Genomic DNA, 12,351 nt, shown 5'->3' with positions numbered 1-12,351 from the left:
GTATTCATCTTTTACCTATAGTAACAAAATGTGGAAACTATGAAAGTCAAATATAGAAACAGGTATTGGGCAACCACTAAAACTTGTATGACAATGATATGAAAAAACATAGTACAACACTAAGTGAACTAAAAAGCAAATACAGGAAACAACCTGCTATATACAGAGCTACCTTTCAGCTAGATTAAAATTTTTTATAAAGAATGCCCACTTTAAAAGGCATTATGGTAACTATTGTTGATTTCATAAGGTTTTGAAGTCCTGTGTCACTTATAATGTTTTATTTGGACTGGTTTTATTCTGTTTTATTTTCCTTGGTTTTATCCTCTTTAAAATAAAAAATAATACCCACTTTGGGGCTGGGGATTTAGCTTAGCAGTATAAACGCTTGTCTGGTAAGTGCAAGGCTGTGAGATCAAACCATGGTACTGAAAACCAAACAGACAAAGAATGTCTACTTTACTGAGCATCATGGCATAACCCTATAATCCCAGCACTTGGAAAAGCTGAGGTAGCAGAACTGCCTGGAGTTCAAGGTCAGCATGGGCAACATAGTGAGTTCAAAGCCAGTCTGAACTACACAGCAAGACCCTATATCAAAAAAATAAACCAACAAAACAAAACAAAAAAACCTTACTTCAGCAGCATGTATACTGAAACTGGAACAATTCAGAGGTTAGCATGGTCCCATCTTTTTTGGTTGGGAAGGGTCTTTTCAGACAGGGTTTCACTATGCAGTTCAGGTTGGCCTTAAACTCACTTTGTAGCCCAGGCTGGCCTTGAACTCACAGTAATCCTCCTGCCTCAGTCTCCCTACTGCTGGGATTACAAGCATGCACCACCGTACCTGGCTGTCTACCAACTGTTAAAAATGAAAAAAATCAATGAAGTACTAATTTAAAAACAAAACTGGATAAGCAATCTAAACACAAGGACTCTGACTTCATAAAAATGCGTGTGTTAAATATGTATGGCCTTTTGCTGGGCATTGTAGAGCACGCCCATAACTAGAACACTTGGGAAGCTGAGGCACAGGAGTTTATAGGCCAGCCCAAGCCACACAGGGAATTCTAAAGCCAGCCTAACCTGCATACTGAGATCCTGTCTCAACACCTCTCCCAACCCCACACTTACAGCCTCTGGCACATCAATCAGTCTTTTAAAGAAAGATTTTTTTTTAAAGGGGTTATGTTAGGGCTTTCTTCAAAATTGAACTCAACTCAAAATTGAACTCAACTCAAAAACATATGAAAAACACATATAGGCAAAGTAGCTATAAATCTACATTGCAACTTCCATATAAATGTTCTTTGAGGGTGTTATTAATCTTTTGATTCTCAATATATTAAACTATTAGCAAAAAAATAGCAAAAAGTAATACACAACAAACAAGATGCCAAATGTAAAGTTTTTTTAACTTTTAAACATAAATCATTTTGTAATTTTCTAATAATCCCCTTGAAAGTTCACAGAATTAACATTTCACATGACAAAATTAAAGGTAACACCAATTGCTACAATGAAAAATGAGATGCAAGTTTAAATACCATCTTCACAAGGCAGAATGTCACTTGTTGCTTACCAGGATTATGATGAGTTGCAGATTCTCCATTTTGAAAAACATCTCCTGCCACACTCATCCTACCAGGATTAAAAGGTCCTACTCCAGTCTTGGTCTGTGAAGTTAAAGATGGGGTGTATGTTTGCATATTAACACCAAAATTACTTGACTGCAGTCCGTTAGAGACATCTCCCAAGTTGGCATTCTGCAGTGATGTTACATGTGTAATCATTAAGTTCATATCTCTCCCGTCAGTATTTTCTAATTGGCCATCATTCACAGAGCTTACACCTGTTTCTAAAGTTGTAACATTAGCAATCTGAATTTCAGAGTCTGGTTCTGTGGTGATACCACTACTACCCATTCCTGCATTTACCTTACTTCTTGAAAAACTGGAAGTAGAGAAATCCACATCATTTGTCCTGTTTTTAGTTTCAGGAGGTCTCCTTTCAACAAAACTGGAGTTTTTTTCTTGCCCTTGATTTGTTTCCACATCCTCTTCATCATCAATGACAATTGTTTCACTTACACTTCCCTTCTGAGAAGCCAGTTCTTTTGAGGATGGAAGAATTTTGGAATCATTTCCTTGCAGTTCTTCACTTTTTGATGTAAATGTTACGATTCTTTGATCCATTACTACTGGTGCAGAAGGTGGGTTAGGTTGTATAGGTTCGATAAAAACAACATCATCATCATCTTCCACTGGTGAGTTTTGAAACTTACTAGATCTAGATGCTAATGGGTTAGGCGGACCACTAAACGAATTGCCTACATTTGTGAGACTAGTTGCCATGGCCGTACTCTCTAATAAAACTGGAGTTTGATCAGTCAGTTCTAATGTTCCCACTGAACTTGTGTCCATGCCAAAGAACCTGTTAGAAAAATAGAAAAGAGTTAAAATATATTGGTATAGGATTTTATGCTACTGTAACTAAAACCACAATGGGTAACCAAGAAGATACATATCCAATTTTCATTAATCCTGTACCACACACGCTCACCACTATCAGTTCCTCTATATGTTATTTATTCTATAAATCTTAAAACCAAAAATATAAATACTTCCAACAGTTACCAAATTAAAAGGTAATAAAATCCCTTCAATTTACATATTCCATTTATCCACTAGATTAAATAAAATAGTATAGTCTAACTCTTCATCTCCCTTGGTTCATCTTGACTTTTAAATCTTTTTTCTTATATTCTCTAGCTCACATGTAACTGCATCATTAAGTCTATTTGAAAAATTTAAACCTTTCTTTACCCTATCCAAAAAGCTCAAGTCCTTTGTAAAGACACTATGCTATGTGCTTTACAATCATGCCTGCAGCAAGCTATATAATGCAATCGAAGACAATTGGTCTCAATCACTATAATTTACATTTTCATCTGTGGAAAAAGGATCTCTGTAGATATGGTTATGGATAAGGACTTTTGAGTGAGACTGTAGGTACCTTTACAAGACATAGGTAAAGGAAGATTTTAAGCCAAAGAGGAACACACAATGCGATTATGAAGGAGGACTGAAGAAACAAACCAAAGAACACTGGCAAGCACCAGAATACAGACAGACAGGATAAGGAAGATTTTTCCCAAGACCCTCCAGAGGATGTGTGCCCTTCTTCCTACCTTGACTTCATCCCAGTGAAACTATTTTCAAACTTCTGGCCCCCAAAAGCTGTGAGAGAATATATTCACGCTTTTTCAGGCCACCAAACTTCAGGTAGTTTGTTGCAAAAGCCATAGGAAGTGCATACAATCCAATTCTTAGATATATCCCCCCCAAAAAACATTAGGCTTTACCTTTTGTCTCATTTAAGAATTATTAAAGAAATTACAGTTTTGAGAAGCTAATTTTCCCAAGCCACACAGGAAGAATGAATACCCCAAGCCTTTAAAACTATACACGTTATTCAACAATTTCTGAGCACCTATAATATGCCAGGCTATGTTATATGACACTAAGAAAAGCAAAATTAATAATATATAGAGCAGGGCCGGAGGTTTAGCTCAGTGGTGTAAGTGCCTGCTTGGCAAACACAAGGTCATGAGTTCGATCCCTGGTACGAAATAAAAGTGGGGGGGGAGGGGGGCTGACCTAAATAATATATAGAACACATATCTAAGCAGATAGAAAACATGAATTTATGGGCACAGATGCTATCATTAATTCTGAAGAGGGATAATGTTGATTTGTATAGGCAAAAATAGTTGGGATCGGAAAAAACCAGAAGGTAAATACTCAAAGAGTATTTGTAAACGTGAAGGATGGGAAATTGAAGTGGTTTATATTCACTAGCCCCATTTTGAAAGACAAGTACCTGACATGAGGAGACATTATGCAGGTCTTAAAATGTAGTGTTAAAAACTTATTATTAAGGGGTCAAGGATTTAGCTCAGTGGCGTATGAGCCTTCCTGGCAAGCGTGAGGTCATGTGTTTGATCCCAGGGACCCAAAAAACAAAACAAAACAAAACAAAAACATCATTAAGGAGCCTCTCAAAGAATATTGGGACTAATTTAATCAATAACTTAGACTAACCAATTACAGGACAAAGAAATTGTTTGCTCTGTCTCCTAAAGCAATGTCTTAACCTTTTAGGCCATATGATTTACCACTTATTTTTCAAGGTAAACTTAAATGTTTTGGTTTTTTTTACACTTTTTTTTTCTTTTTATCAGTACTGGGGATCGAACTCACGACCGCCTGCTTACAAGGCAGGTGCTTATGCCGCTGAGCTAAATCCCCAGCCCCTAAATTTAAATGTTTTAAAAGACAAAGTGGTAACAGACTTACTTCAGTTTGGTGATCATAGCATAACTTTTTAATTTTCTTTTTTTTTTTTTTTAAATCGGTACCAGGAATCAAACTCACGACCACCTGCTTGTAAGGCAGGTGTTTATGCCACTGAGCTAAATCCCCAGCCCTATCATAGAATAACTTTTTGAGCAAAAGACTTCTACACTGTTATCTGGAATACAGTACCAAGAAAGATCCATCTATGAGAAGGTCAGGGAAGTAGTATTCTAAGCAAAGGAAAACAGTTCCTGCAAAAACCTAGAATAAAGTTGGCCAACTTAAGCAAGAAAACTGCTATGAGTCGGATCCTGAATGTCTCGTCTCCCCAAAGGTCTATGTTATGTGTTGAAGGCTTGGTCCCCAATCCCTGCCACTACCATTAGGAGTTAGAAGGAAATTGGGTCACAGGTGGCATGCCCTTAAAAGAGATACTGAGACGATGGCCCCTCCTCTCTATCACTTCCTGGGCACCACACAGAAAGCAGATTCCTCTGCTTCACATTTACCATCCAGATGGACTGTCTCACTACAGGTCTCAAAGCAATGGCCCTGAAGACCATGAACAGAAATTCCCAAAACAGGGGCCCACTCCCACCATACCCCAAAACCTTAGGTTGATTTTATTTCAGGTATTTGTCATACTAACAAAAAGCTAACAGAAGAACAAGCCAATGTAGCTGGGAACAATGGCAGAGAAAAAGAATAAAATAAGGCAGAAAAATAGAACAATTTACCAAAGCCAAGAAGTTGATTCACTTATATTAAACAGATTTACAGAGGGTTTGGTTTATACAATATTGTTTTAGACATACAAGAAAAACTGGCAAAAAAACACACATATCCATCCTTTCCCAGAGTAAGTATGAATTCTAAACTGTCTGGGTTTTACTATTACAGGAAATATTGCTGAGTTTTTTCAGCAAAGGGCTGATACAATTGAATGCTCTAAACAGATCACCCAGGCTATGTGGGAAAGGAATTATAAAAGATCATAAATGAAAGCAAAGATATCTACTAGATAGCCACTACAATGGTCCAACTGAAAGATGACAGTAGCTGAAATAAGAGTAGTGATGGGAGACAGGGGGCAAAGGGGGGAAAAAAATTACAGGATCTTGCTGACACAAGAAAATCTACAAAACATATTGTTGATTTAAAAACAAATTCTACAATTGAGTTCATATTACTGTTATGTATAGCATCAAAACCCAAACATGCATTTCCTCAACTATAGATAAACAGGTATTAACTCTAGTATAATAAAACAGCACTTCAGATAAATTAGTTAATATTGCCCAAGTTCCCAAGAAAACACAGGCTCCAAACTCAGGATCCAGAATTAGACTTCAAACACTAGTCTTTGGCTGGGCACGGTGACACATGCCTGTAATCCTAGCACTTGGGAGTCTGAGGCAAAAGGATCACAGTGAATTTGAGGCCAGCCTGGGCTACAAAACGAGTTCAAGGGCAGTTTGAACTGCATAGTGAAACTGTCTCAAAGAGAAAACAAAACAAAACAAAAGTAGTCTTTGTCTCTTCTAAGCAAGATTGGTATCTCTCTGAGTAAGACACGCTGAATTTGGAGAAATGCAAAAGAAATAATTTTAAGAGATTATTATTTGCTTTACTCATGACTCTGCAAGTGACCACCTATATTTTATCATTAAATAATAATTTAATTTTCAAAAATCAAAACATAAGCACTTTAAAACTTCCTCAAAACCAAGTATAAGTGATTCATGTTTTTACTGCCAGCACTCTGGGAAACTGAGGCGACAGGATCACAAATTCCAGCTCAGCCTAGGCAACAAAAAACCTCAGCAAGATCCTGTCGTGAAATAAAAAATAACATTTATAAAATGACTGGCAATATAGCTCACAGTATGAAGACTTGAAGTTTAATTCCCAGTACTGGAAAATAAATAAACAATTCCTCAGAAAAAGACTTCTTTATAGTGAAACAATAGGGGAAAGATTCAGATAAAGCCTTCAGTTAAGCAAGAAAAAACTTTTAACATTGCCACTCTAAATTAAAATATACTTAATACTTTAATTAAAAATTTTCACAAATCAGTTAATTTTTTAAAACAAAAGTACAGCTATTTTGATTACATTCAATGTTTACCACTTATGAATGGCTAACTATCTGTCAGTTAAGTATAACAGCAAACCCATACAGCAGACTCATATAGCCTCCACACATTAAAAAAAAAAAAATTCTCAAGCTGAGCATAACAGCACATACCTTCAATCCTCCGCACTAGGGAGGCAAAGGCAGGAAGACTGTCACAAATCGTAGGCTACTGGGGGCTCCGTAGTAAATTCAAGGCCAGGTATATCATGCCTCAAAAAAAATTTTTTTTCCACAGTTAAATAAAGCTTCCGAAGACCACAAACCAAGAAGTGCTCAAGATTTTAATATGCATAACTAACATGCAATAGGTAATTAAATACAGAACGATAATATATGCAAGCAATTAAATATTGAAAAATAAGGCAATAATGCAGCTGTTAAGTTTTTAGAAATGAAGCCACTTAGTAACAATAACTAAATCAATATCAAACTACACAAGCTTCAAAAGGAAGAAGCAAGAAGGTCACGAGCCACGCTGAAAGATTTTTAAAATAATGAAATTAAACTAAAAGTTAACATTCATTGTAACAATCATTTTCAGAGAAAAGAGCTAAATCTTAACCTAAATCTACTGATGTTATAAAATATGTAAGCTTTTAATTGTTTTTGTTCCTTTCTAAATTTTAGCATAGATAAAACTGGAAAAGAAAAAATTTCTGGAACAAAAAGCCAATACTGACTTTACAGTACCCTCTGGTGGTTGCAAAGTGTCAATGCAGTTTCCTCACAGAACACAGATCCAATAGGTCTTAGAAAACAACTGCCCACAATGATCTACTTCACAAAACACAAAATTCAGAGTAAAAACATGCGGTCACTTCTTAATATCATTGATTAACATACTTCAGATATGAAACAGTCCTATAAAGAACAATCAACTGGAAAGCCAAGCCCAGTGAGGGATGACCATGGGAAACATCCAATCAAGGAGCCACAGTCAAGCCAGAAGATGTTGGGAGTGTTCTAAGTTAAATGACTCAGACTCCAACCCCATACCAGATGTCAGGTTTCACACCACAACTTACGGGATGCAATGAAACCAGTCCCATGAGAGGAGGTGATAATAGTGGACTACTCATCAGAAAAATAGTACAAGCACAAATAACCAAATGTTGAATCTCAAGTGTCTAGGAAAAGAACAAGTTAACCCAAAGCTCATACAAGGAAGTAAATTATGAAGAGCAGACAGAAATTAATGCAATTAAGACTAATACAAAACAATAAATCAAATCGTTGATTCTTTGAAAGATTAAAGAGACAAACACTTAGCCAATCTTATCAAAAAAAGGAAAGAAAAGACTCAAATCCATGCAATTAGGAATGAAAAGAGACTTCCAGGAAAATGGCAGAGCAGTAAACAGCAAAGAAAACAGCTTCTCTGAGAGTCATCGAGACACTGTAATATAGCTAGGAAGACAGGAGAAGAGGAAGTGGGTCCCCTGGACACAGGAAGAATCTGACATGTGAGGTGACGCCCAGAGAGAAAGTAAAAAAGAAAAACTAAAACGGAAAAAGAAAGTAGTATCTGGCTGTGCCTTCATCCACAACCAGACTCACTTACTGCATGAGAGGAGCTGTTGGAACCTGAGGAGGCACAGTCACAGTGACGGGTGGCAGCTGGGGACTCCAGAGGCCTCTGCAGGGAGACCTGGCAGTGGAGGGGAGCAGTGGATTTGGAGAAATGCACTGGCTGGCACTCTTGGCCCTGATAATCCATGACTGAGATTAACTAAGGGTCACAGAAAATACTGTGGCCCAGTGGAAAAGAACCAGGGAGTAGGCCAAATGAGCAACAACTACTCATCTTTTACAAATTGAAGAGGTAAAATCTTCCAACAGACTCAAAACCAAAAGCCTAGCTATGCCTTGCCGATATCTCAGAGACGTAATCACTACCTAAGTGTCTTAAATACTATCAATAAGCAAGGCACCATAGAAAATTTACAACCATCACCCCAGGAATTAAACTTAAAAAAAGAAATCAGGAGACACTTAATCAAGATGCAACCCCAGACATCAAGTTCACCAAAGGCAAACCCAGGGACAATGAGGTGTGACAACCCAAAAGACCCCCACCAGGTATCACTGAAGTAACAAAAAAGCAACTGAATGAGGCTCTGGAAAAATGAAACCAGAAACAGTCTCTCAAATAACTATAGAGATTACCAAATTACACGCAATGGATAGTGATGTTAGGGCAGACATAGGCAAAAAAATACACAAGCTTAACCAAATTATGGAAGCACAGCATAGGAAAAAAATGGAATTCATAAAGCAGATTCAAGCAGACATCCAGGAGGATGAAAACTCCACTGAAATTGTTCAAGCAGATTAGACCAATGTGAGGAAATGATCTCAGATAGTGAAGACAGGCTTGCAGTTAGCAACCAGGAAAACAAAGATTTCTTGAAACCAGAAAGGGACCATAAGAAATCAATCCAGTAGCTGGATGAGACAAGAAAATAATTTAAGATTAATTTAAGGAACAAGCAGGAGATACCACCAATGACATTAAAAACATGTTCACAGACATCATGACAGAAAACTTTTCCTGGTAGAGAAAAACAATTTGACATACAATTAAGTGAGGCATATAGAATTCCAAATAGCAATGATCAAGAAAATCTGCAGCCAGGCATATCATAGTAAAGATTCCAGAAATTCAATCCAAGAACAGAATCTTAAACACTGTTAGGGGAAAAAAAACAAAGCACCTAAAAAGAAAAGCCCATCAGAATCACAGTTACCTTCACTGCACAAATCCTTAAGTCCAGAATTTGGAGTGAAGTTATTTCAACTTCAAAAAGGAAACAACCTCAAACTCAAATTGATGTACCCTGCAAAACTATCTTCCAAAATTGATAAGAGAAATAAGACATTTCCGTGACAAAGAACATCTGAGGAAATTTTTGACCATCACACCAGCACTCCAAAATTCTCTGAAGGACATTCTAGAAAGAGACAATAAGGACTACAGAGCCCTGAACCCCAAAAGAAGGAATCCACTAGGGAAGGCAAACAATTAGAGGGAAGTAAAAGAAGGGGACCGCCAACAATAGGAAAATAACATGACAACGATAAGTCAACACCTATCATATTATACAATATTAATGGTCTCAGTTCACTGGTCAAAAGACACAGACTGCCAGAATTTGCTGCATACAAAAAAAAAAATTTAATTCAAAAAGAAATTCATGGGGCTGGGGACTTAGCTCAGCGACATAAGCGCCTGCCTTGCAAGCAGGCAGTCGTGAGTTCGATCCCTGGTACCCATAAAAAAGAAAAAGACAAAAAAAAAGTAAAGAAATTCATAAGACTAAAAGTCAAAGGATGGAAAACAATACTCCACGCAACAGGAATCCAGAAAAAAGCAGGGGTAGCTATTGTATTTGCTGATGAAACTGCATTTCAAGCCAACACTGATTAAGAGAGATAAAGAAGATCACCACATCTTCATAAAGGAAACAATCCACCAAGAAGAGATAACAATCATAAATATATACACAACAAATACCAGTGCACCCAGCTATGTAAAAGTTACTAATAAGCCCCAATACAATTGTATTGTGAAACTTCAATAACCCACCGACACAAAAAAATCAACTAGACCAAAAAAAAAAAAAATCAATAATGAAATAGAACTAAATCAAACTTTTGAGTAAATGGACTTAGTAGATGTTTATAGAGTGTCCTACCACACAATCAGAAGACATATTCTCGGGGGCTGGAGATTTAGCTCAGCGGCATAAGCGCCTGCCTTGCAAGCAGGCAGTCGTGAGTTCAATCCCCAGTACCAATAAAAAGGAAAAAGACAAAAAAAAAAAAAGAATACACATTCTCTCAGCTGCACACAGGACATTCTCCAAAACAGACCATATACTTGCTCACAGAACATGCTTAAGTAAATGAAAAGGAACTGAAATTATCCCATGCATACTATCAGACCACAGAGCAATGAAATTGGAAATCCATGCCAAAGGAAACCACAAGAACTTCATAAACACAAGGAAATTAAATAGCACCCTGCTGAACAACCAATGGGTCATAGATGAAATTAAATTAGATAGTTTTTCAAGACATTATAATAGCCAGTGAGGATTTAATACCATCTTGCTTTTAAGTCCTACCATGCTTTTGTTCTTCCGTTTCCATTGGTTCTATCATGTTGTATCTTATCGGATTTTATTATGTGTAATAGTATAAACAAATTTTTTATGGACAATGAGATAATATAGTAGCCATTGTTTGTTTTCTGTTATTTGGTTCTGAATGCCCTGTGATACGTTCATTCTCTTGAATGGTTTTTTACTATTTTGTTGTTTGATACTACTGTATATGAAGGTATACTCAACTATTTCAAAGAAAGAGACATTATGGTAGCTACTGCTATATCGGGTTGTCTTGTGGTAAAATACTGTATTGCTTAAATTGTTCTGTTCTTAACTGCTTTGTTATGTCCTCTTTTGTCTTAATCTCTTTAAAATGAAAAAATTTTAAAAATCAGACAGTTTTTGCAGTTCGATGATAATGACAATACAACACACTGGAACTTGTGGAACACAAAGAAAGCAGTCTTGAGGGGGGTACGGGGTGGGGGGTGGGGTTGCGGGGGGACGACCAGGGATTCAACTCACAACCACTTGTGCCTATCAGGCAAGCACTTGAGCCACTGAGCTAAATCCCCAGCCTGAAAGCAGTCTTAAGAGGCAAATTTATAGCAGTAAATGCTCATATTAGGAAAACAGAGCAAGCTCATATAAACACCTGAATGCTGAATTCCAAACTTCTAGAAAAACAAAGAGCTGGCTTAATCAAAGGATCCCAGGGACGGAGAGATGGTTCAACATACGTAAATTCACTAAATGTAATACACCATATTAACAGAGCCAAGGACAAAAATCGTATGATCATCTCAATAGATGCAGAAAAACATTTTAGACAAAGTCCAGCACCAATTCATCACAAAAACCTTGCAAGAAAAAGGAACTACTGGTCTTTATCTCAATCTGATAAAAGCCATCTATGACAAACCAATAGCCAACAACAAACTAAATGGACAAAAACTGAAAGCTTTCACTCTAAAATTACGAACTACACAAGGATGTCCACTGTATCCACTCTTCTTCAACACAGTCCTTGAAACTTTAGCTGAAGCAATTAGACAAGAAAAAAAAATTAAAGGAATAAAGATAGAAAAGGAAGAAGTTAAATTATTATTTGCAGATGACATAATACTCTACTATAAGACCCCAAAATCTCCACCAAGACTTTTAGATTTACTAAGCAAATTCAGTAACATACCTGCTTACAAAGTCAACACTCACAAATCAATAGCCTTGTACACAAATAACAAACTCACTGAGACAGAAATCAAGGAAACAATTATCTTTCACAATAGCATTCAAAAAAATGAAATACCCAAGAATCAATCTAAGGATGTAAAAGACCTCTACAATGAAACCAATAATACTCCGAAAAAGGAGATTGTTGCCAGGGATTTAGCTCGCTGGCATAAGCACTTGCCTGCCAAGTGCAAGGTCGAGAGTTCCATCTCTGGCACCAAAAAAAAAAAAAAAAAAAAAAAAGATTGAGGAGGATATTAGAAAATGGAGAGCTATCCCCTGCTCTTGGGTAAAAAGAACCATTACAGTGAAAATGGCCATACTTACAAATACAGATTCAATGTAATTCAAATCAAAATTCTAATACCATAACCTACAGAATTAGAAAAAACAATCCTAAAATTCATCTGCAACCACAAGACACCTAGAATAGCAAAGGCAATTCCAGCCAACAAAGACTAACAGGGGGCATCACAATCCCTAACCTGAAATTATACTATCAAGCTATTGTGAT

General features: G+C 36.8%; 1 protein-coding gene across 5 annotated transcripts in view; it reads right to left on the bottom strand.

Annotated features, from left to right (window-relative positions):
* The window catches only part of Zmym2 (zinc finger MYM-type containing 2), a 111,635-nt gene that overhangs the window by 73,209 nt on the left and 26,075 nt on the right, over positions 1-12,351 (bottom strand). For 4 of the 5 annotated variants that reach the window (XM_063232476.1, XM_063232475.1, XM_063232472.1 and 1 more), the window contains exon 3: positions 1,583-2,433. In XM_063232476.1, coding sequence (XP_063088546.1) covers positions 1,583-2,423 — 841 coding nt within the window. In that variant the 5' untranslated portion in view covers positions 2,424-2,433. The remainder of the gene's footprint in view (positions 1-1,582; positions 2,434-12,351) is intronic. The other variant, XM_063232474.1, reaches the window with a different exon arrangement.

The sequence above is a fragment of the Cavia porcellus genome, unplaced genomic scaffold (assembly GCF_034190915.1).
Source record: "Cavia porcellus strain 051 isolate PalLab524CR breed Dunkin Hartley unplaced genomic scaffold, mCavPor4.1 scaffold_21, whole genome shotgun sequence".
NCBI lineage: Eukaryota > Metazoa > Chordata > Mammalia > Rodentia > Caviidae > Cavia > Cavia porcellus.
Note: the sequence above shows the minus strand (reverse complement) of the source record. Positions and strands in the feature narration are given on the sequence as shown.